Below are 27,206 nucleotides of genomic sequence, written 5' to 3'. Positions count from 1 at the left end.
TTAGAAAGTGCTGAAGCTACTTTGTGGAGGATAGGTTTGGGAATGGTGGTGGCGATAACGGGAGGGGGAGACCAATTAGAAGGCTATGTTAACCAGTCTTGGAAACAGACAAGACACTAAATTAACACGGTAACAATGGGAATGGTAAGAAAGAAACAGACTAGACATACATTTAGGAAGTAAAATTGGTAGAATTTGGTGACTTAATGCATATGGGAGTCAGAGGAAAGAATGGATTTTTGCATTGAATATCTGTGTGGATAATAGTAACATTAACAGAAAACTGGATATAATGGAGGAAAAGCAGATTGGGGTGGATGATGAGCTTCATTTTAAATACGTTATGTTTGGAGGTGTTTATGGAACATATTATAGCTATGTCCAGTCTGCAGTTGGCTATACTAGTCTAAAGCTCAAGGGAAAGGTCAAAACTTGACATGAAGTAGTCATTCTCCCAAGAACAAGAATATTAAATATATTTCTATATTGAAGGTTGGAGCTGATTTTAGTGGTTACTCATCACTTATTGCAGCATCATTTCTGTCTTTTCCAGCACTCAGTTACAACATTTAACAGATCCCAGTATAAGAGGTGGGGACCCTACACTATGCAGGGTCCCTAATGTAATATAATATAAAAATATATTATATATTTTAAAAGAAGTATAATGTTTATTTACCTACCAGACATTTACTGAGCACCTGCCATGTATAGGTATTGTGTTAGTAGCTCCAAATAAAGAAATGAATAAGATAGTCTCTGACTTCAAGGGTTTTACAATCTTGTCAAATACATAGGGATATATAGAAATTAAATTACAGTATACCTGAAATTAACACAACATTGTAAATCAACTGTACTCCAGTAAAATTTAAAAAAATAATTAAAAATAGAATTGCGAAATGATCCAGCTATTTCACTTCTGGGTATTTTTCCAAAGAAAACAAAAACACTAATACAAAAAGATATATGCACCCCAATGTTCATTGCAGCATTATGTACAATACCAAAGATATGGAAGCAACTGAAATGTCCATCCACAGATGATTAGATAAAGATGTGTCATACATATACAGTGGAGTATTACTCAGCCTTAAAAAACTCTGAAACTGCAACAAAATGAATAGATCAAGAGGGTAGTATGCTAAGTGAAATAGAGGAAGACAAACACCGCATGATCTCACTTTTAGAACCTAGAAAACAAAGCAAAATGAAAACAACCTCATAGATACAGAGAAAAAAATGGGTGATTGCCAGAGGGGAGGGCATGGGGACTGGGAGAAATAGGTGAAGGGGAATAAGAGGTAAAAACCTACAGTTATAAAATAAATAAGCCACGAGGTTGTAATATACAGCATAAGGAATATGATCAATAATACTCTAATAGGGGCTTCCTTGGTGGCACAGTGGTTGAGAATCTGCCTGCTAATGCAGGGGACACGGGTTCGAGCCCTGGTCTGGGAAGATCCCACATGCCACAGAGCAACTAGGCCCGTGAGCCACAACTACTGAGCCTGCGCGTCTGGAGCCTATGCTCGGCAACAAGAGAGGCCATGATAGTGAGAGGCCCACGCACCGCGATGAAGAGTGGCCCCCGCTTGCCGCAACTAGAGAAAGCCCTCACTGAAACGAAGACCCAACACAGCCAAAAATAAATAAATTAATTAATTAAAAAAAAAAATAATACTCTAATAACTTTGTATGGGGACAGATTGTTCCTAGACATCTTGGTGATCATTTCATAATGTATGCAAATGTCAAATCACTATGTAGTACACCTGAAACTAACATAATATTGTATCAATTATATTTCAATAATAAAAAATTGTGTCTTTTAAACAGCCAAAAAATTTGAAAATATCAATAAAATAAAATTTACCTTTTGAAATATTAAAAAAAAATAAATTACAAAATGAGCCGGAAGTATAAAGATATACAGAGGAAGAAGCAATTAATTCTATTTGTGTATAGGATGTCAGGAAAGTTTCCCAGAATACATAACATCAGAGATGTCTTTTTAAAGGTGAAGAGGACTCTGGTTGATGAGGGACAACAGTGGGAGGAAGAAATATTTTGGGCAGAGAAAATAGTATCATTTCTTGTGTCACGGTAACCAGCCTGATGCATTTGAGAATGATAGCTTGGCATTACCTGGGGATGAAATGGAAGGGAGATGGGTTCGTTGGCAGTGTGATTAGAGAGGTAGTGAAAGCTATTCACAAAAAATTTCTAGATACCTTTCTGCCCACAATAGTTCACTTATCTAAAGGTTTTAATATAAAGTAGTATTTTTAAATTATGGAAGGAGGAATGGTGAATTAGGATAAGTGGAAGAATTAGACATGACAAGTAAAGATTGGAGGCACAGGCACAACCAAGATCAGATTTAACTTCAGGCTCCAATTGAAATAATTTCATAAAGGGTCACTCATCAAATTCCAACACAAGTCAGGCAAGTGTTTACCTAGATTGACTAGCAATTGCATGAGTCCCTGCCTCCAAATAAACATTCATTTTCTGTCCCTAAATCCCAATACTGATTATATTCTCTCATGACTTGACTCTTTTCCACTGGGGCTATTCTAGCCTTGTCAAACTGTGATGCTGACACTGCATTTACTTTCTGCAATCTGCTCTTTCTTCACTTGACAGATTCCCAAAGGATGTATTATGCTCCTTAAGTAACTGTCTAGGTCTCTGCCACAGAATTCAGTGACAGCTTTTTAGGTATGATTTTGTGAAAGGACTGATGTGTTGAAATCTTTTACTGTTTGTGTCACTTCTAGCAATGGCTGATATGTCATCATGCTCATCAAACCTTTTGTACTATACTAACCTTGCAGAATGATTTGCCATGCTTTGCTCTGTCTTTTTCCACAGTACAGCAATCATAAGCATAGCTAAAAGTCTAAAAGTCCTTAAATACTACTTACTAGGACTTCTAATGATGCTCACAGACTTACTTCTAAGTAGGAGTATAACCTGCAGTTTACATACCGACAACACAAATTTCTTGATGCAAGAGGACCGCTAGGAGATGATTATAATGCTCATAAAAATGTCATATTTCTTAGGAGTTTTGTGTTTATATTTGGTGATGAATTTTCTTCTGATTCTCTTTAAGAACAAGATAGATTTTTTATTTACATGAACTATCCAGCCAAACCTGCATGAAGGCCAAGGGATGTGTTATATTTGGCCATATGACATTTCTCAGAAATTGTAATTTGAAAATAGAATTTGATGTGTGAATGTATATAAATAGAATTATTTGTTATTAAAGTACAGAACTATCAATTCATAATAATATGTGACCTGTAAATCTATTTTTAAAAGAATAAATGTAGGCCTTTATGTCATCTTTCAATGGGCCTAAATCTAGTTGCTGTTCTCTCTCTAAATCGGCAAATGGTCCTTTTAGGATTGGCTTCCTGAAAACCCTCTAAGTGGTAAATCAAGTTGGTATAGAAAGATGTGTGTGTCCCCCATTTGCACTCTATTTGAAAATTTTATTTATTTATTTATTTTTGGCCGCAACACACAGCACGTGGGATCTCAGTTTCCTGACCAGGGATCGAACCCGTGCCCCCTGCAGTGGAAGCACAGAGTCTTAACAATTGGACTGCCAAGGAAGTCCCATGCACTCTATCTGTTTCCTTCAAATGAAATGCTCTCCTTTATTCAGATGCTACTGTGCTTCATGGAATTCCTCAAGCCATATGCATTACTTGAACTCTGATATTCATTGATTATTTGTAGGTGTTAGTCTTCTTTCCCCAGTGATACTGTAAATTTTCTATGACTCTCATAGACTTGAATTGAAGAAATCACTAGCCATTTAAACTGGTACATTTCAACAAATGTTTGATGTTCCAGAAGGACCATTCATTCGTGAATTCATTCAATAAATTTTATTGAACTCTTACAATGTGCCACACACTGTTTTAGGCAGCAGAGATGTATCAGTGACCAAGACAACAATAAAAAATTAGAATATCACTGAATTTTAATTTTAGTTAGGGGAATCTAGACAATACATAAACAAGTTAAAAATATAGTATGTCAGTTTCTCATAAAGACTATTAAGAAAATAAAACAAGGAAGGGACATAGGGTTTGCTTCTAGTGCATAATAAGACCAGTTATTTTGAAGTGCACAATATTGTATTGTTAACTATGGGCACTATGTTGGTTGGATGGCAGATCTCTAGAGTTTATTCATCCAGCACAAATGAAACTTTATACCCATTGAATAACAACTCTTATTTGTCCTGTCTGGGCTTGGTTATCATTTCTTAGGGTAACTTAACTACACTGACTGGATTATGTCCTACTAGTATGCATATCCTTCACCTCCAATGTATCTTCACACGCAATTGTTTAATCATCCATAATTATTTGTTTAATGTTTAACACATGTACTAGAATGTAAGTTCCATAAGGGCAGGGATCTGTTTGTTGATGCCTGTTCCTTTGGCACCAAGCATATTGACTGAAGTTACCAAAGCAATACATACATACACACACAAAGTTTAACCGACTAGCTTAATGATGAAGGGGTCATGTTTTATATCCTCATAGTGCCTAGACATAACTCTTTTTGACTGATCCTTGCTTTATTGTAATAAAACAGAAAGCCAAGTTTGTATGGAAGGAAATGAGGATTTAATGAACATATTAGGACACAGGAGACTCCCACAAACATTTAGAAGAAAAGATCATCAACATGAATATCAACAAAATCACCAGACATAACAAGTTTGGCCAAAAATATAGCAAATACTACTGAGCACTTATTATTCACCAGGCATTGCTCTAAACGTTTGAGATACATCAGTGACCAAAACAGAGTAAAATCCCTCCTGCCACATAATGGAGTTTGCATTTGGGAGCAGGAGAAGATAGACAAGACCATAAAAAATCAGTAAATCATATATATTGAGAAGATGGTCAGTGATATGGGAAAAAATGGAGCAGAGTAAAGGAAACTGGGAATTCAATTCCAAGAAGGGTTAACGGGTGGGCCTCATTGAGCAGGTGATACTTGAGACGTGTTGGAAAAAATTTTACCCTGAGAATGAGGAAAATAAGCAGTGTAAAGTCAGTAAAATAGTCTAGAAAAGATTAAATCACATATCTGAATGCAGAGGGAAATAAGGCCTGAGTGAGTCAGGGACATTAGTAAGAGGGGAGAGAAATTTTCTGTCTTCGATTTATAATTCAGGATTTAGATTTTCAACAAAAATTAAGTTAGAGTTGCAACAAAATCAAAGAAAAAGTGTATATCATTTGCTAAGAGAAAACATTAAAACATATTTTCAGTTAAAAAATCAAGCTATTTAGAAATGAAATGAGAATCTTACCATTTTTACTGATGTCGAGTTCTTTAAGGTTAACTAAACTAGCAATAGTGGTTGGCAGATTTGAAAGGTCATTGTCAGGAATACTTAGTTTTCTTAGAGCTTGACAGTTGAACAATTGCTGTAAAAAGAAAATAATAATTCGTTAGATCTCAATTTGGTTAAATCCATTCATATATAAACTTAGTAACAAAATTCAATTCACCATCTTTACAAATGTGATAGTAAAAGGGCCCAACCCCAAAAGGCTCACCTTCTTCCACACCCATCTTCTGGATTCTCTTCAGAGTTTTTTCACATTCCATCACCATGTTAGTACCTCCCTACTCTCTGCTACCCACATTCACCACCCAAGGTATTCTACTTTTCCCCTTCTGTTTAACATTAGTGTTCAATTTGCCACTGAACCAATTGATTTATTTTTTTCTTTGAAATAACTTCTGGAGTAGCCCCTTCCTTTTTATTCTCACAGTTATCAGGATTACCTCAATTCTCTTTCTCCACAACCACAAATTACTTCCATTTAATCATGTTGAACAGTTGTTTATCTGACATGCAAGAACTGCAATACAGTTGAATACATGAGCTCACATTTCTTTTGTGTGTCCCCACGCTGCTTCATAAATATCTACCAAATGAAATATTTAATCTCTGATACTTGGTGAAAAATAACCACTAGTGGTTGATTCACTTCTGCCACCAATCCAAAAGTACTAGATGGGGAAGAGTCAAGTGTTAATGCAATGGTTCCCAAATCCAGCATGGTTTTAATCATTGGTGGGTGAAGATGCTTGGTTAAAATATGGGTCCTTGGGCTTTACCCAAAGAAGTACTGATATGGTGGGTCTGGGATAAAGATCAAAATCTTCATTTTTAACAAACACTCTAGTTATCTGGTTATTTTTATGTAGTTGTTTCCAGTATCACATTTCTGGAAACAATATGGTTAGATTTTTTAGCTATGTCCATCTCACTTGACTACTCAAGACTTGAACAGCTGGGACAGAATTTTTGATTCATTTCTGGAAGAATTATCTTAATGAGATCTTTTCTGTTTGACATTTCTAATTGTGTTTTGCTGAATTTCCACAGATGAAGTCTCTGGTATCCATGACTATGCAATTGGCCCACAGTACATTTAACTGTTGCTTGTTCTTAAATGTAATTCATAATTTATAGGCAAAACAATGTAGTATGTGGTTGTTATTTCTTAACTCATTAGCTTTTTAAAAAATAGATTGTGCTGGTTATTACTTAAGATGAAATACGTAGTTTCTTGCTTTTGGCTGACTTGCTTTTGGCTCCTTACAAAGATTATTTGCAATACTTCATGTAGTACTAGGATTTCAATATTCTCCATAGAAATGTTGCTACTTCTTTTTATAAAGTCTAAAAAAGAGAACTTTGATGGATAGTTTCCACTAACTACTAATTTTCCCTTTAAAAATAGAAAAAAAAAATGCCTACACTCATGGCCAAAGTTAATTTAAGTTTTCGTCCAGTCTCTATCATTCTGTTAGGACCATTGCACTACATGCAATGTGGTTAGTTATAGATGCATAGATTAAAAAAATCAATTGCCTCTTGGCTGATACTGGTAAGATGTATTAACTACTTTTTAGTCTGATTATTATAACCATTTTATGTAAAATTCAGACAAATTATTTTCAAAACTGTTTTTTGCTTTGCAAATTCAAGCCTCATCTCAACTAAATACTCAGTTTATCTCAAGAATTACTAGAGGTCCCTATATTCTTCTTCAATTTTAAATGAAGCCACATCAGGAACAAAAGATTTGGGCACTCCTGAACACCCTATTACCTAAGAGAATCCAAGATCCTAAGATCTTGAGAGAGGCTAAGAGCATGGCATTTGGAATCAGATTCATGTAGATTTAATCCCCACTTATCTACTCACTTGCTGTGTGATCTTGGGAAAATTACCTAATATCTCTGAATTCTATCAATTTCCTCATCTGTAAAATGGGGACAATAACATTGCCTAACTTGAAGGATTGTTGAGAGGATTAAATGAGTTACTATATGTCATCAGTTCTAAGTCTTGCACTTTTTCATGTATTAACATCTTTGCTGTTTGGGATTCATCTTCCAATCAACATTGCTATATTTGTAAGCAGTGTTTTTTTTTTTCTTAGTGGTACTACAATAATGGTAATGGTGTTTCTTATAATCAATGGCCTTGAATTTGATGAAATGAATTACTTGTAAAAGTGTAAAACTGTGTTTGGCACATAGTAAGAGCTTGATAACTGTTAGCAATTATTAATATTTATATGTTAATACAGAAACAGAAATATACCTGTATAATAATCTATTTCTTACTTTTCTAGATGAAGAGGTCTCTGAAGGCAGGAGTCATGTCTGAGTCATCTTGGTGTCAACCTGTTTCACCTTTGTATATATCAAAGTGACTAGCACAGTGTCTTTTACATAGTGTATGTTGCATAAATATCTTTGAAAGTATACTTAGATAAGTAAAGAGAAAATGAAGAGAGTGCTAAGCTCCAGCTGAGAGTGGTACTTCACTGGTTTGGAAGTTTCAGATAGATAAACAATCTCAGTGGAATCTAAATTTAATAAACAAGCAGTGAACTCTTGAATATGAGTCATGATGTCTATAAAGTGGCAAAGAAATTAAGAAGGCATTTTAATGATTCTTTCAATATTCAAGTTTTGAATGAAAATGATGTAAAGAATGATCATGAAATAGCTGTAATTCTTCAATATAGTATAAAACAGCAACTCTAATAGCTAATTAAAGTAAGACTCTTAATGACTATGCCAAGGTAAATATCAGATATAATGAAAACACACTGGTAGAATATCTGCCCTCAGTTATGTTGATGATGGTGACAAGGTTGACTCATGAACGTATTTCTGGAAGAGGTAATAAAAATGGATCACCTAAGAGCCAGCACAAATTAGCCAAATGAAGGCTAAAGAGGGATAATGTATTTGTAGCATCTAAAGATACTCCAAATTCAAAGACTGTGTAACTCAAACTAGTTTCAAATATTTGCTTGACAGCATGAGGATATTTGGATCATGGAGTGAAATCTCTGCATCCACAACATCTACATGCATTTAAAATATATTTATTGAATGCCTATTATATAGTATGGTCTATGTTCAGCACTGAGCGTAAGGATGTGAAAAGATACCCATCAATTTCTATTTTCAGCAGTATGGTGGACTAAATATTCAAAGAAAAACTTTTTAGTACAGCAAAATCATACACACACACACACATTCCTTTAATGCGTAGGTGAGCTATGGCTGTAAAATACGGGAATTTCTCGAATCCAGAATAACAAGAAAATGCTAATACACCGAGTTAAGTGGGTCTGTATTTAGCTTTTGCTCTGGTGGTATCTCTTGGTCTCTGGTGGCTGAAGACTGAGGGTTTTTTGTTTGTTTGTTTGTTTGTTTTGCAACTGGAAGGATAGAAGACTGCTTGGGATTTGAACAGAGGTTGGAGATTGGCTTAGAGACCACTCCATACATAGTTGGGTTCTCCTAAGAGTGACACCGTCAGTGAGTGAAGTTAAAAAAACAAATTGGGTCCTGCAAAAGGAGTCAGTGGTGAATGCATGACTTTCTCAGTTTTGTCTCTGAGTGAAGTGAGAAGAAAGAAAGAAAGGAAGAGAAAGGAAGAAAGAAAGACAAAGAAAGAAAAGACTCAATGAAAGACAACGAACTGAAAGAACACGAACAGAAAGAACCAAGAAAAGAAAAGAAAGATTCAAAGAAGAAACAGAAAAGAAAAGCAGCACTATAGTAGAAAAAGTAAGAAAGAATAAGAAAGAAAAGGAAAGAAAAGATAAAGAAAGGAAAGAATGGAAGAGAAGAAGAATAAGGAAGAAAAGAAAGGGAAGGAAGAAATAAGGGAAAGGAAATAGGAGAGAAGGAAGAAGAAAAAAGAAAGAAAGAAGCAACAAGGAAGAAAGGGAAGAAACAAGAGAACAAGAAAGAAGAAAGGAAGGAAGGAAGGAAGAAGAGAAAGAAAGAAGAGAAGAAGGAAAGAAGGAAGGAAGGACGAAAGAATGAAAGAAAGACGAAAGAAAGAAAGAGAAGAAAAGAAAAGAAAGAAAGAAAGAACGAAGAAAAAAGTGAGGGAGGGAGATGGGGAGGGAGGAGGAAGGAAAGAAAAAATTTTTTTTGAACGAAAGAAAGAAGAAGAAACGAAAGAAAGAAAAAAGAGGGAGGGAAGGAGGGAGGAAGAAAAAAGAAGATAGGGAGAAAAAGAGACAGAGAACAAATAAAACAAAAACAAAATGTCTAATTGTGGGATTAAAAAGTCAGTGTAGGTCAAAACAGAAAGCAGTATGGTAGTGGCATAAAAATAGATATATAGATCAATGGAGCAGAACTGAGAGCCCAGAAATAAACCCACTCATGTACAGTCAACAAATATTTGAGAAGAGAGCCAAAAAGATGCAATGGGAAAAGGAGAGTCTCTTCAATAAATGGTGTTGGGAAAACTGGATAACCACAAGCAGAAAATGAAATTGGACACCTATCTGATACCACTCACAAAAAAATAACTCAAAATGGATTAAAGGCTTAAATGTAAGACTTGAAACTGTAGAATTCCTAGAAGAAAACATAGGAAAAAATCTCCTTGACATTGGTTTTAGTAAAGATTTTTTGTGTATGATACCAAAAGCAAAGTCAGCAAAAGCAAAAATAAGCAAGTAGGACTACATCAAACTGAAAAGTTTGTACAGAGCAAAAGAAGCAGTCAGCAAAAATAAAAAGGTAACCTATGGAATGGGAGAAAATACCTGCAAACCATTTATTTGAAAAGGGGTTAATATCCAAAATACACATGAAACTCATACAACTCAATAGTAAAAAAAAAAAAAAAATCTATTTAAAAAATGGGCAAAATATTTGAATAGATACTTTTCCAAAGAAGACATACAGATGGCCAATAGGTATATGAAAAGATGCTTGCCATCACCAGTCATCAGGGAAATGCAAATCAAAATCACAATGAGATAAGAACTCACACCTGCTGTCATCAAAAAGACCAGAAACAACAAGTGTTGGCAAGGGTGTGGAGGAAAGGGAACCTGTGTACATTACTGGTAGGAATGTAATTGACACAGCCATCCTGAAAAACAGCATGGAGGGTCCTCAAAATATTAAAAATAAAACCACTATATGATACAGTAATCCCATTTCTGCATGTACATCCAAAAGAAATGAAAACACTATCTCAAAGACATATCTGCACCCCCATGTTCACTGCAGACAAGACATGGAAACAACCTAACGGTCCATCAATAGATGAATGGATAAAGATGTGAGATCTATAGATACGTATATATATGCATTACACTATCCATGAATGGTTGAATTCTCAGATGTGGAACCATGGATCTAGAGAACCAACTACGGGACGTGAACATCCACAGATTTTGGTATCTGTGGCAGGTCCTGAAACCAATCCCTCACAGATACCGAGGGAAGACTATATACAGATTTACAGCTGTCTGGGGGTTTGCGCCCCTAACTCCCATGTTGTTCAAGAGTCAACTGTATATACAATGAAATATTATTCATCCATAAAAAAGATAAAAATTCTGTCTTTTATCACAAAATGGATGGACCTTGAAGGCATTATGCTAAGTGAAATAAGTCAGATAAAGATAAATATTTACTGTATGATCTCACTTATATGTGGAATCTAAAAAAGCGAACTCATAGAAATAGAGAGTAGAATGGTGATTGTCAGAAGCTGGGGGGTGGGAGAAATGGGAAGACGTTGATTAAAGGGCACAAATTCCCACCTATAAGATAAATAAGATCTTGGGAGCTAATGCACAGTGTAGTGACTATAATTGTCAACACTGTATTATATACTTGAAAGTTTTTAAGAAAGCAGATCTTAAATATTATCAGCACACACACACAAACTGAAATTATGTGACGGGACTGAGATGTGGTACCCTATTGGTAACTTACTACCTTATTGTGGTAATCATTTTGCAATATATACATGTATCTAATCATCACATTGTACACTTTAAACTTACGTATGTTACATGTCAATAATATCTCAATAAAGCTGGGGAAAATCAACGTAGGACTAAAATTCTGAACAACAGAGGCCTATCTATGTATCAGAAAAAAGGGAAACAAAAACATTCTTAGATTTTTGCATTGTTTGGGAGGAGGATAAAGACACTAATTAACTTTAGATTAAAGTTAAATATGCATGTTAAAATTTCTAGGGTAACAATTAAAGAAATATAAATAAGGTGTATGATTTCCTAGTGGGTAGAAACAAAATAAATGGAATGAGATAGAGAAAAAAATGATCTTTAATACATATAAGTAAATATTTACATATAATATAATCTTTAATACATATAAGTAAAGACTTCGAAGAAACAAGACAGATAAAAATGAAGAGTAGAATGGGATAAATTAATACAAATATACCAATAGCGCCATTAATAAATATGGAATAATCTCTCCAATTAAAAAAAAGACTATCAGAGTGGACTAAAATTAAACATAATCAAGTTATATCCTATCACCAGTGATACACCCAAAACTTGATGGAAGAATGATAAAACTGGCAAAATTAACCAAAAGAAAGCTTATGCAGCAATACTGATTTAAAGCAAAATGCATTACTAGAGAGATAGTGACTTTATGTTAGTAAACACTTCAGCTCACCAGGAATATATAATTCTAAACTTGTATGCACCTAGTATCATAGCTTTAAAATAGTTAAAGAAAAATTTGACATATCTACAAGGAGATACTGCAAATCTACTATCATAATAGGGTATTTTAACACATATCTCTCAATAATTAATTTAAAACAGATAAAAATAAAAGAAAAAAAAATAAAAAATAAAAAAAATAAAAGAAAAGGTACAGAAGAATTGATGGCCACTAGCTTGTCCTAGTGGACACATATAGAACATTAAACCCAACTACTACAGAGTACTTTTTTAAAAAGCACATATGAAAACCTTGTGATTAGCCATGTACTAGATAGACATAAAGGAAGGCTCAACAAACTTCAAAGAATTAGTAATAAAAAGACCAAAATCTTGGACCATAATGCAATTGTTATAAATTATTAAGCAAAAGATAGCTTTAAAAACTTCTATATTTGGATATATATAAAGTTCAATTTAATAATCCCGGGTCAGAGAAGAAATCACACTGGAAATTACAAAATATAAGCAAATAATAACAAAATATTACCTGTCTAAAATGGCAGGATATAGCTAGAGTAACTGGCAGTAAATTGTAGCCTGAAATGCTTACATTAGGAAAGATAATCAGGTGAAAATGAATGAGTTAAGCATGCAGCTTAAGAAGACAGAAAAAATGTTAACAGAATGTAGAAGGGAAGCAACAATAAAGAAGAGTCCCTTGCAACTCACAGTGGTCTATGAAGTAGGAAGGATAGAGATTCTGAAACAAGCTTCAGACTGGGAGCTCCTCAAACAGAGGGACCATGTCCTTTCCAGGTCACTGTATGTATCTTATGATAGTTTTTGTCTCTTTAACTTTTTTACTGTGAAATCTAAATACACAAGAGTGTATATAATATGTATTTTTTAAAATTATGATGATAAAATAAAGAGCCATACTCCTCAATCCAGTTTAAGAAAGCTACTTTATTCTCCTCCCAATCATGTCCCTTTGTCACCTACCTGATCCACCAAAAAACAACCAATTTCTCATTCTCTCGCTTTTTACCACAGTTGTAGTAATCCTAAATATAGATATTGTTTAGATTTGTCTGTTAATTTTTATATAAATGGAATAATAGGGTATACTTTCTTCTGTAACTTGACTTTTTCATTCAATGCTGTGTTTTAACATTATTCCATGTTTATGCATATAATCTATTCATTCACCTTTACTACTTTATGCTTCATATAACACAATTTTCTCATGTAGTCTACTGTTCACAGACTTTTGGGTTATTTCATTTTTTTGAGCAACGTTGCTAAGAATACTCTTATATACATCTGCTAGTGCACATATACAAATGTTTCTCTGAGGAGGCAGGCAAATTTACTAAGTAATAGAATTATTTTTCCAAATGTAACTGTAACAATTTAAAGTCCCACCAACAGGGATAAGAATTATTTCTTCATATTATTTCCAAAATTTGATATTTTCAGACTATTTTTCCAGTCTGTGGTATGTAAAATGGTAACACATTTTATCTATTACTAAAAAAATTGAACACCTTTTCATGTTTTATTCATTTGAAAGAATTCATCACATATTCTGAATATGAATTTTTGGACAGTTCTCTCAATATATGGCTCATCATTCCATTCTTTTTATGGTAGTTTTGATAAAAAGACATTTACAATAGTCAAATTTATCTCTCAGTTTGAATGTGTGCAGATGGTCTCCTATTTTTTCCCTACCTAAAAGTTTTAATGCTTTGATTTGACTCATTTGGAATTTATTTTTGAGAATGGTGTGAAGCAAGGATCCATTCTTTTCTCTTTACAGATGACCAGTTGTTCCATTTTAAAAATAGGTCATTAATTTTTCCACTGATTTGCAAGACAAATTCTGTTGGATTTCCACATAAGTACGGGTCAGTCTTTGGACTTTCTATTTCTAGTCCACTGGTCTATTTGTCTATCTCTCATTCCAGCTGGGTCACCAGAAATCTAAGACTCTGATTTGTGTCTGTGCCAGAGAAGAATGGGGAAGGAATATAGAGAATTCCTGGAGAAGGAAGAAACAGTCCATCTAGGCTTTGAGAGAGGAGAAGTTCTGTGAGCCAAAGGTAGGGTGGGGAAGCAGGGGTAGATTGGGAAGCGCAGAGCAGTTCAGGAAGCTGTAAGAGGAGGAAAGGACCAGAGGTGTGTTAGGAATGGCAAAAAATTAAAAGTGACTCTAAGCTTTGTGGAGGGGGATAGAAAATGCAGATTTTAGCCAGAAAGTGAAAGGGTTTAAGAGTTAGGGCTTTATTCCACAGGAGGTGTTCAGATGGTGATTTTTAATCATTTTTGAGTCAACCTTACTGATACTCTCTCCAGAAACACACACACACACACACACACACACACACACACACACACACACAAACATACACATTTGCAGCCAATTTCAAGAAGCCTGCAAATCACCGGAAGCCCATGCACGGTTCTGTGGACCAGGTTAAGGACCTCTGTGATAGGTCATGCCATGTGACTTCTAAAAAAGCAAATGTGATCAGGTCCATCTCCTACTTATACTTTTTCAGTGGCTCTCTCCTCTCTTCAGGACAAAGTCCAAGTTTCTTAATATGGCTTTCAATGCCCTTTACCTCTACAGAGTCTTATCTTGTCATTCCCCTGTCTCTTGTCTTTTTCTCATACCTTCCCGCCTACCATCCTGCATGACCACATCTCCAGACACACTGAGCAGCTGCCAGTTTCTGTATCCACCATGCTCTGCCTTACCTTTGTAAATGCCAGGTCTCCAGCTGAAGCTTTTTTCCACCTCACCCTATCCCACCTCCCCTCTACCCTCTTTTCCAAGCTCAGGCCCTCTCACCTTTCTGGTCACAGCTTAAGACCGGTTTACATGCTCCATTTGTGTACTTTCATAACATTCTGTATTTATCTCTATTGAAGCCTGGATGTCCCTGTTTTGGGATTACTAGACCGTAAGCTTCTTTAGTTTCTGCAGCATCTGCAGTGTATAATGTAACGCCTGACACGTTGTACTTTCTCAGTAAATAGTTGTCCTTTCATGAAAATTCTTAGGCAGGGGAGTGGCAAATAAAGATAGTGCCATTTCTTAAGTGCCTATTATATAGGTGCAAGGCCCTAACCTAGATTTTATAGTATATGATCTACTTCTTGCAACAATGTTGTAAGGAAGGTATTATTATTATTTCTACTTTGCAGATGAGAAAACTCAGGAGGTTAACTTTTACAAGGTCATATACGTAGGAAGTGCCAGAACCAGCATTCAAATTCAGTTTTGTCTGGTACAAAGCCATTTCTACTTCAGTGCATTGTTCCCTCTGTACCATCAGATCTGTGCTTGGGAGAGACAATAGTGACGACTGACAACAGCTGGTGGCTATCTGGGAGGGGAAAGTGAATGAGATAAGGGGAGTCTTCCGCCCATAATAATGGTCCTGCGGGGGTTAGGGGAGAAGACTCGGATTCAATGACTATCTTTTGACAGCAAAAATCTAAATTAGAGTAAATCTGAGTACATGTTATAGCACTTTGCTAACCCTGAAGTGCTACGTAAATGCAAAGTATTATAATTTGGATTAGCATTTTATTATCACCTTTACACTCAGGCTTGGAAAATTAAGGACACAATGACGACATCATGAATGTGAATGACTAGATCCCAAAACATAGTTCCTTAGAAAAAATAAGATAGGGTGTTTATTTTTTCCACTACAAATTTAAAAAGTATTAGTTGCTTGTGAATTGTAAAGAGACAAACCCTTTTCCTGAGAAGTTTCATGTAAGATTATAAATATTCAATGAGACTGTTATTGATGCCCTATGTTGGCACAAGTGCATTCCACCAGGGAAAAGAACTAATTGTCTAATGAGTTGGCATTACTGAATGGCTGGTTTCTTAGAAGTTCTTCCTTTGAGTCCCTTTAAAAGTATTCAGGCTACAGTGTTTCCAAATTCATTTGAAAGCTGTTTCAAAGAAATAATTATTTTGTGCACATTACAATAAAATGTTTTAAAATTCTTTAGTTTAATACAAGTGTTAATAATTATCTTTAGTTAGAAAAGAGCCAACTCAAAAATAATAGAATAAAAATAGTTTTAATGTATGCACTTGGTGAAATTGTAGGCTTCTAATTATGACATTCATTCACTTCTTTCTTTCTTTACTTCCTCCTTCTTTCCTTCCTTCCCCCCTTCCCTCTCTCCTTCCTTTTCTTCCTTTCTTCTTCCTTTCTTTCCTTCCCATTTCCTTTCCTTCCTGACTGCTTATATTCAGTGAGCACTTCTTGAACATCTACTTAGTGACAGACACAGCATCAGGACCCAAAGAAGAATAACAAAGTATCCCCTTCCTCAAGAATACAGTCACCTAGCGGTTATAAATACACACAAAAAATAAGATGCAATGTAGTAAATACTAGATAAATACTACAACAGAGAGAGGGCTTTGCAAAGTGCATATTATTCCAAAAGAAACATTCCTAGACTTTGCCCTTAAGCTAGAGAATTTGGATGCTTGGATTTGTGTGCCTTTTCAGGGATTCTACACTGCTCTCTCACATTATCATCTACCTTGTAGAGGTTCATAAGCAGGAAAGGGACTGACTCAGATTTTTGTTTTTGAGAAACGGGCACCTGTGACCAGAAGGAGGCAGAAGGACAATGAGAAAACATCTAGGTGAAAAATAATGAGAATATGAGTTAAGGCACTGTCAGGAAGAGAGAGGCACTCTGGGAGGAGAAATCATGAAGACTTGGTGCCAGTAATACATAGGCAGTCAAAGGAGGGAGGATTTTGTGGTCCAACAACACTTTAAGGTCTCCAGTAGTAGTGGAGCTGTGGGCTGGTGTGGGAGGTATGGAGCTGGACAAATGCTGGTAGCATCAAATAAGATTGAGGCTGTAGGGGAAGGGAACACTTATAATCCCTTCTAGTGCATTTTAGCAATATTGGATGTGTTGCAGAGACGAGATCTTTTCTTCCCTGGAGAAAGATGGCAACTACAATAAATACTCAGGCATTTTATCTTAGAAAACAATAAATATTATTGCTGCTGTTTTAAAAATACAGATCTTTTCAGCAACAATTTGCCCATTGGTGGTGTTGAGTCATTTCTCCCTTTGGAACAGCAAGTTTATTTTACCATTTGTCAGTGTCTTAGAGGGAAGGGAATATATCTGTTTTATTGGAATAAGAGCTGTCTGTTTGAATATATAAGACATAGCACCTTGCTTTACCCATCCTGCTTGATAACAATTTTCATTTACAATTTTTTAAATGAATATATTCTTTAACTTACATAATTCATGATTACTTCACTTGATGGTACAAGCTTATAACACCAGGAAAGAAATAGGAAGAGTGAAAAGCTGGATATAAACGTTCTATAAATGTTCTTAATTTTGACGTAGCTTAATGGCTGCTAAGAGTTTGGGGTAAAATCTTGTTATCTCTATAGTACTTAAGACAAGTGATGTGTGTCCTTTGGGATTTTCTTTTGTTGCTTTTTTAATAACTACTAGTTAGTAAAAAAATTTTGGTTAATTAACATTTATAAAAGTATTGGCTTTGTCTTTAGAGAGTAATCAATATGGTGTGTGAACAACTGTGTTGAATGGCATTAATTTAGACCTTCATATTAGTATAAGCTGATATATATGTATATATATATATATAGATATTAGTGTAAGCTGGTATATATATATATATATATTTTTTTTTTTTTTTAATTTTTAATGTCTATGCCCTAATCAGTTCTAGGTACTAAAAACCTAATCTGTGCTGATTAGCTCTGCCTAGGTCAGTGAACCAAAGAGAAGATGGCTCATGGTATAGCTGGAGTCTTTTTTTCACTTATAGTCATAATGAAAAGGTTATAAACTTTGGAAGCAAACAGACCTAGATTTGAATTCTGATTTCATGGTTAACAGGTGACATGCTATTGAGCAAGTTCCATACATTTTCTCTAAGGCTCAATTTATCATTTAAAAAGCCCAACTAGACTGTGCCCTAATCTTATCTTTAACAATGCGTTTCTGCCAAGCCGACTTCCTTGACCCTCCAGCATAACAAGATGAGTTGTTTCTTTACTGTGGTTGTGTATAATCTTGTGGACATATTTCTACAATCCACTTTTGCAAAATCAAATTTTTTATGCAACAAATATTCAGTGAGATCCTAACTTTGAACCAAACATTGTGTTTCCTGTCGAAACAAAGATTAAATAGACATAGTCCCATATTTTAGTGTCTTTCTTCTTCAGTCTTATTTCCCCAGAGTAGAGTAGGTATTCAGCAAATATGTATTGAATGAATAACTACAACAGGTTTGGTGAGTGTAATTGTAGAATTGTACACATGGTAATACGTAGGCACAGAGGAGAGTTAAATAACCATGCCAGTGAGTGAAGAATAAAGGTTGTAGGAGAAGGTGACAACTGAGATGAACCTTGAAGTAGCATGTGAGGCAGAGAAAACAGGATGAGCTTAGAGGCAAGAAAGAGCTTTGTGTTTCAGGAACACTTCCTGTGAGAGCAAGAGTAAGAGATTGGAGAGGTAAGTTGTAGCTGGACCATGGGAGGCCTCCTATTAGCATTACATGCTCAGTTCCGTGGTTTTTTTCCTGCAAGTTAGAGAGGAGATGGGGAATAGGCTTAACCTTGGGGGTAGCCTGGTCGTATTTACATTTGGATCTACCACTGTTGGCTGTGTGAAGAATAAATTGTGAAAAAGAAAATCAGGTTTAAGACACATCATCAAGAAGGAGACTGTTTCTTTAGTCTGTTGAGAGATGATGAGGGCCTGACAAAGCCTCTGTTCATAGGGTGGAGAGAGCAGATTTAGGAAATATTTAGGTGGCAAAGGTGATAGGACTTGGCCACTGATGTGATGTGGAAGGTGAGTAAGTAGGAAGAGTAAAAAATGACGGGGTCCTGGAGCTGGGACTGAATGGATAGTCACCAACTGAAACAGAGAACATAGGACAGGAGACAGGTTTCTAGGGGGAAATCAGACGTGCTGAGTGTGAATATTCAAGTAGGCCCAGAACACACATTTAATCTGAGGACTGAGGGGTAGGGCTGAGCTGGCGCAAGAGATTTGTGAGTCTTCAGTACAGTGGCTGAACATGTGAGGATGGATGAGTGCGGTAACCTAGGGAAAACAAGAAGCTCCTTCCTCCTCTCCCCTGAAGTTGTTATTGTAAAAGCCACAAATGAAACTTTATTGCCCCGTTTAATGGATTATCTAGTTTTTGCCTAACTTGGCCTCCCTATTCCATCTGACAATGTCATCACTCCTTCCTTAGAAGCCTTCACTCCCTCAGTTCCCTGACTGTGCTTCTAAACAGAGTTGCCACTTCTGTCTGCCAGCACCTCCCCACGCCCCGCCCGGCTGGCCTTGGTCCTGCTCCAGTTCTCCGGAGGCAGTTTCTCTGCAGGCTGATGGCAGCATTTCACAGGCAGTGAAGAAGCAGGCACCGTGAATGTTAATGAGTAAATTCACGTGGTGAACGTATATGCAAGCGTTTATGCAGTCAGTTCTTAATTATTTAGGACAAAGAAAGAGAACCTTTATTCCTATTAAAGGCCACTGCCACACAGAAAAGAGACAACTGAGAGCCATGGGACTTAAATTCAACACAATTAACCTTCTTTGCCACCTCAAAAAAAAAAAAAAAAAAGAGAACAAACGTTTATCATCCACTTCAAATTTAAAGAAAACAGAAAACTCTCTAGGCAGTCAAGTAGCACGCACATATATACACACATGCCAAAATGAAAAATCAACAGCAAGGCTACACTGTTACCAGGAAATCAAGAAGCAGCAAAAAGGTTCTAAAGAGAGAGAGAGACTATTGTTATTTTCTGTCATCTCTGGTCAAGATTCAACTCATGTATTGCTGTTTTGGGTTCATTACAGAAACAGCAAACCATCCCTTTGTAGAGAAAGGATAAAATCTCTAGGATTTTGTTAAAATTAATTTTCACATAAATTTTGAAAGAAAAGATATCTGCAAAAGATTTTCTCTCTTTTTATATCACTATTAATTTAGAAAAGAAAATAACTTCCTTTCTGTAAAGTGATCCTATCATTTCTCATTTTATAGAAGAAAGTCAACTTTTTGGTTTTCTTTATGGTATTACAGCTCATAAAAATTGCCAACGTTTATTGAAGGTTTTATGCTTTGCCAGGCCCCATACTCACACTTCACATATGTTATGTTATTTAATCTGTAACAATGAAGAAAAATTACCAGAAGGTCAGTAGTTAACAAAAATAAGATGTAGGTAAAACAGTCCGACAAGGTAGATGGTATCTCCTAGATGGGGGAGAAACTGAGATTGAAAACCTTCCCCAAATTCAAATTCAAATTTAAATCTGCCTGATTCTAAACCTCTACAGCTTTCCACTACACCAGACATTTCACTGCTAATTGCTCTTCATCTCAGCAACTAGAGTTCTAGTGAAATTTTGGAGCTGACCTTTGAAGTTAAATATACCATCCAGCAGGCAAAAACTGTGAGCTTACGTTATTCATATCCTTGGCTTCTCTTCTTTTCCATCACCGCTCAGCACCTGACTGTTCACTATCTATGAAGTCTAGTCAAGGGCCTCTTCACCGTCTACCTCAGCACCTCTAACAACAGAATACAACCAAAACAATTTTTTGTCTTCATAATTCAGATGAATTTTGTGTTTGATTCCATAACATATTCACTTTTCTCTCTTAGAAATCTTTTACTTAATTGTCAACCTAGAAAAATATACTACATGTATGCTACAGTAGATGCTAACATATCTGTACTAATTATTGAAAGCAAATGTTTACATGTTGATTTTTACATATCACTATAGGTCAGTTTTATGTTAGGTCAACTTCATTGTAATCACACTGACATAATCCCATGTTTCTATATCAAGTTGAGAATAGCCTGACTTCCCAGGAGTCCCTGGTCAAGAATTGGATCATGAAATTGTTCTAAACCTCATAAACACTCTAGAGAAATTATTTCTCTAGAAGTTTAGAGGATCAATATATAGAAAACCAAGCAAATAAAAATGAAACAAATTTAGAAAAAAAAAAAGCACTTAAAAAATACACTAGAGAAATAGTCCTCCATCAATTTCCTAAAGGCCGGTTTCATTCTGGGAGTCCAAATTGCTGCATTAGTAGAATGCTCTCTCTGATTTAGAACCACTTCATATACTAAGGACGGAGCTGGGAAATGAATACTAAAACCTGTATTAATCAGTTAACTATTATAAGAACAATTGAAAAGAATAGATAGCAGATACTGACCCTCCTTTATAAATTTACATATTCATTTTTTATGTCATTTAATTTGCTCAAATGATACCTTATAATTTACTTGAGCATCAGACATTCACATTTACTAATGTGTCTTATGGATCATTTTCAAAAGAAAGTACCATAATATGGTCAGATTTGGTCAATGCTACCAAAAGGTTAACCCCTGGTGCTTCTTCTATTCCAGCTCAATTCTGTTATTTTTCTTTTTATTATTTTGAAATTAATTTTTATTTTTGTAAAAGCATTATATCAATTCATTGCATCTTATCGTTTGCATCTTATCATTCTTCCTCTAAAGGTAGTTGCTTTAAACTGTTTAAGATACTATTTCTTGTATTTTCGTCTATATTTGCAGAGAACACACATGCGTTTTTACTTCTTGTTTATCAATTGCAGACATTGCCTATTTATTTCATATATTGCAATTGAAAAGTCATATCACTTTGCACCACCACAACCACCATCACTCTCTTTTTCTTCATCTTCTCAGTACATTTACATCTGAATTTTTGGTTAAACCAGTAATGTTTGTTTGTACATTGTGTTTGTTTTTTACTCATAAAATTTCTTTCCCCCTGAAGTTTCTTCACTTTTTATTTGCTTGGTTTTCTATGCATATATCTTTAATTGCTTCCAGATGCTCCAGCAGCTCTGTCAAATGCCCAACAGTAATATTTCAAAATGCTAAAGCACATCAGATTTTGCTAGGCCCACATTTTATTCTGGAGGACCTCACTCCTGCACCCAGTATAGCCAGCTCCAGTATGGGCAGATAGCTCTGTCACTGTGATGCACACATGGCTTCCACAGATACTCATTTGCTACTCCACTGAATTGGGCTCTGGTTTCCTGGATCTCCTATCTTCCTTCTTTTGGTTCACTCTCACATCCTCTAGTAGAAACCTGGGAGTCACCTGTGACTCATTTTTCTCCTTACCCAGAAATCAAGATATCAAACAGATGACCAAACCCAGTAAATTCTGCATCCCCAAATCCTCTCCATTCTGTGTCCATTGTGTAATCTTTAGGGTCACTACCCTGGGCCAGGCCACCATCACCTCTCAGATTCCTACAAGCTCTGCCTAACTGGTCTCCTTGTCTCTGGGTTTAACCTTTTATGTCTATTCTTAGTGCAGCCAGAACTATCTTTTTCTAAAATATATATCTGATCTTGCTGCTACCCAGATAAAACTTTAAATGAATTTCCACAAATTTCAGTATAAAATTCAAACTCCATATCTTAGCATGGAAGGCCTTTACAATTTCTCCAGCCTCATTTCTCCCATTGTCTCTTTTGCACTACATATTTAAGCAATACTTAACCTACAGTTTCTTACTTATCTGTGTCTTAGTTGCAATGATATTCCTCAGGGGGAACTCCACTGAATGTTTCCAAAACACCCATTGTTTCCCACCCATCATAGGAGACAGCATGCAACATACTTGATGCAATTACTTGTTCAATGTCTGTTTTTCTTGCTAAAGAGTACCTAAATCCATTCAGTCATTATTTTCCCAGTGACTAGCAAGTATCTGGCACATAGTATTTTTTCATGAAGAAATTAATGAATATACATACTCGGTTGCAAACTCAATTTCCTATAGGACCTAGATGGGTAACTTCATTGTTGGGGGCAGCCTGAGTGGGATCTGTGGCAAACTAGATCTGCTCCATCAAAAGAACCCATTGATATGAGACACTAAGTCCCACCTAACTGCTACCAACTGAGCATATGGACACCACCAGATCTTCCTTTTTTTTCTTTTTTTTTAAAATAGAGGCCAGGAATCTGGACTTTTTTTGTAAAAGTTGGTATTTTACAAGTTGGCTACAGCTCATTTTCAAAAATAGGCCAAACAAAACATGGCTGCTTGTTTCTGATCTCTGGTTGAAAGACAGGTTTGTATTGCCAGCCCTGCTCTGATGAGGCTCAGTTTGAGATCTCTCAGCATCTTTTGGGGTCTTTGTGAGAATGCTCGGCTGATAGCTCACATTTTGCACCTAAAGCAGAATTTGTCATGTTTTTGTACACAATAGACCCTTCCAATATATTTTTTTTTTTAATTTTATTTATTTATTTATTTATTTTTGGCTGTGTTGGGTCTTCGTTTCTGTGCAAGGGCTTTCTCTAGTTGCGGTGAGCAGGGGCCACTCTTCATCGCGGTGCGCGGGCCTCTCACTATCGCGGCCTCTCTTGTTGCGGAGCACAGGCTCCAGACGCGCAGGCTCAGTAATTGTGGCTCACGGGCCCAGTTGCTCCGTGGCATGTGGGATCCTCCCAGACCAGGGCTCGAACCCGTGTCCTCTGCATTGGCAGGCAGACTCTCAACCACTGCGCCACCAGGGAAGCCCCCAATATATTTTTAATAATATCATTTTTAATATCATTTTAATTGTATCAGTTCTCTAGTTTGAAAATCATATCATCCTTGATTCCTCCTTCTTGTTTATCCTCCAGTCTAGACAAATGCTAAATTCTAGAAGGAAGGTCTTCTTTCAGATTAGTCAAGTGGAAAGGACATGGGATTTGGAGTAACATTCTATTGCTAGTCCATAGTTTCTATTCTATGGACTTTGCCATTTTTTCTACTTGTATAACATTTGGTAAATTCTTTTAAACTCATTGTGCTTCAGTGTCCTTGGACTTAAAATTAGGATAACAAAACTCATTTGTCAGAGTTGCTCTAAGGACAAAAGAGCTACTTCATATGAAGTGTCTAGCACAGAGTAGATGCTCAATAAATGTTGAATTTCCTGTCTTCTGCTCTTTTCTTACCTCTTCCATCTGTCTTCTTTTCCTTTTCTACTGCTAATACACTGGTCCAGGCATGTGAGCTAATATGAGTTTAGAGGAACTTGGCTTTTGCATCTGTTTCTCAACTACCTGCCACTTCAAGGAAAAACTTCACAAAATATAGGTAATTTATATACTTAAGAACCTTAATTCCTTTGTAAATTATATTCCTCTGTAACCCTAAGCTTCACATACCTCATTCTCCCATGCTCTCAGCTCACAGTAGGATTGACACTTGCCATCTTCTTGGCTCACTGATTCCAGTATTTCTTTAACATATTGAGACCACTATCATTTGAATTAAATATCAATATCCATCATGTACCTTAAGTCCTACCAACCATCATCATCTGTACCCATATTTTCTTTCTTCTCTCTTATTAAAATGGATGAAATGTGCCTGTTCCTCTCAAAGGCGACCGCTTCATGCATTCTGTGAATCCTGTGTCCTTTTGCCTTCAGGACTTTGCTCATATAATTATCCCATCAATTTCCTTCATTTAGTTTCTCCCCCCTTTCTTCTAATTTATTCTCATTAGTGTACAAATATGCTTTAATGTCATTGATCTTAAAAAACAAATAAACAAAAGCTTATTTTGACCTCAAACTTCTCTCTAGCTTGTCTCATTTCTCTGCTTTCTCTCAGCAAAACCTCTTAAGAGAGATGTATATATCATATATATATATATATATCCACCATTGTCTCTTCAAGCCACTTCATTGGGTTTCCACCCAACTACTCCTATCAAGGTCACCAATTACTTCTATACTAGCAAATACAATGGTACCTCTTCTGATCTAAGTCAATTTCTTCTCTTAAAACATCTCTGTTCTTAGCTTCCATGACAACAGCACATGGGTTCCTCCAATATCCATAGCAACTCTTTCTCTCCTTGTTTTCCTAATTTATCAATGGCAACTCTTTCTAAATCCCTTTTCAGGCTTTAATCTCCTATCTCCCAAATCCATTCTAATAGCAAATCCTATTAAATTTACCTACAGAGCATGCTTCTATTTTCTTCACTACCACCAATCTAGTTGAAACTACCAACTCCTCACCCAAATAACTACTGTAGCCTCTAATCTCCTTGCTTCCACTCTTAACTTACCACAATGTATTCCCACATTGCACCCAAAGTGGTATTTTAAAAAATATATATAAGTTATTTAATATCACCATTAAAAAAATTCTTCAGTGGCCCCCTATCTCACTTTGGATAAAATCTTAAGCCCTTTCCTGGCTTGCTTGAACTTACAGGATTTAGCCCCACTGTCTATCTACATCTCCTACTGCACCTTATACAGCTTTCTCTTCACTCATTACACATCCATCTTCTTTCTGTTCTTTGAACATGCCTCACTTATTCCTACCCTAGAGTATTTCCTCTGCCTGGAATGCTCTTTCTCAGATCTGCATGGTTGATTCCCCCTATCATCCAAAGCACAACATAAAAGGACACTCTTTAGAGAGGCATTTACTGTCCTCTCAACCTAAAGTAGTCTCTCAGAAATTTCCCTGCTTTAATTTCATCATGATACTTGCCATTATCTAACATTTTCTCTTAAATATTATTTTCATTCCTTTTTTACAGCAATGTAACTTTTGTGAGAACAGGAAGTTGTTGGTCTTGCTCAGTAATGTATCTCCAGCTCTAGAAGAGTTTTCTACACATATTTGATACTCAAGAAAGGTTTGCTGAATGAGTGAGCAAATCAATGGATATATTTTACCTAAAATTTGTTTTTTATATAATTTCCCAAAAACTGGTAGTAAAAATCAGCAAATGAGTTTCATTCTCATTGAAATTTCAGCGAGATTTGATATTTGGGTAAAGGTTAGCAATAAATGATGGGATGAGTAAGTCTTTAGCTGGAAGATAAAACAGTTCAAAAACTGACTGGGCTACTACAGAAGTCCCAGTTTCTCACTGACACACATAATAAAGAGTTGTTGAGACTATAAACTTTTGAAACAATAAAACATTGTAAACAAAAATAGAAATCTGAGTAAGAAAAAAATATCTAAAATTTTCCACATATAAACAATGTTTTTTACAAATGTGTCCTTCATCTTACTTTTCCTTTGGGTCCCTAGAGAGTCCATCTACATTATTTATTTATTGAAAAAAAAAAAACCTACGCATTTGAATGCCAAAATGATTGCAATAAAAGAACAGATTTAGATAAAGATGTTTCAGGCAAGAGATTAAACAGTCAGATTTTGATTATTTATGCATCACTCATGTGACAGTTTTATTTTGGACATGCTTTTTATCATATTCAGATGAATTCTATACCTTTGGCGCTGGAGGACAGAATAAATTCACACTATGCACACTGAACACCTTTGAGGGAGTGAGAGAGTTGGAAAAGGTCATTCTTTTCACCTTTATTGGATCTTCAGAGAACCCTCCATAGATATATGTGGGGTTACTTATGTAACATGCCATGGTTATAGACAATTCTGTTTCTACAAGACAAACACTTAAGGAATTACCTGTTAATGTAAAATTTGTTTTTAAAAATGAGGCAAATAAAAAAAAAATGAGGCAACTTTATTAAAGAAGTGGCAGCTTTTATATTCTACATTTGCAAATTTAGCCCATGTTTAATCTAGAGCAAAGCTTTTCATATTTTTTACACATGACAATTGTTTAATCAGCAACTATAGTGATTCAAGTAGTTTCTTTTACTTTGAAAGATTCCTCTTGAGTAGAAGAAAAAAATAATCAATGATCATTCAAGCTTTGATAAACAAATCATAATTACGAACAAGCAACTCAGAATTTGTCCCCCTAAAATATTTCTTCTCTGGCTCCTTTGATGTCATTAGACTTCTCACAAAATAAGCAAGTGTCCTTGATTTCAAACAATTTTATTTAAAGGTGTAAGAAAAACATGGCTTCAGGCTCCCAAATTCTAAGTGGCAGACATCAGTGAATTAAAAGGAGAAAGAATCAATAAAATTGCAGATATATGATGTGTAGAATATGGAAGGACACTTTGGTTTTTTTTTGGCTTGTC

At 35.6% G+C, this 27,206-nt stretch overlaps 1 protein-coding gene across 1 annotated transcript in view; it reads right to left on the bottom strand.

Annotated features, from left to right (window-relative positions):
* Positions 1-27,206, bottom strand: part of LRRC7 (leucine rich repeat containing 7) — a 505,876-nt gene that overhangs the window by 285,769 nt on the left and 192,901 nt on the right. The window contains exon 4 of the mRNA XM_036841498.1: positions 5,363-5,480. Coding sequence (XP_036697393.1) covers positions 5,363-5,480 — 118 coding nt within the window. The remainder of the gene's footprint in view (positions 1-5,362; positions 5,481-27,206) is intronic.

This window comes from Balaenoptera musculus, chromosome 1 (assembly GCF_009873245.2).
Source record: "Balaenoptera musculus isolate JJ_BM4_2016_0621 chromosome 1, mBalMus1.pri.v3, whole genome shotgun sequence".
Taxonomy (NCBI): domain Eukaryota; kingdom Metazoa; phylum Chordata; class Mammalia; order Artiodactyla; family Balaenopteridae; genus Balaenoptera; species Balaenoptera musculus.
This window is presented reverse-complemented; position numbering and strand designations above follow the sequence as displayed.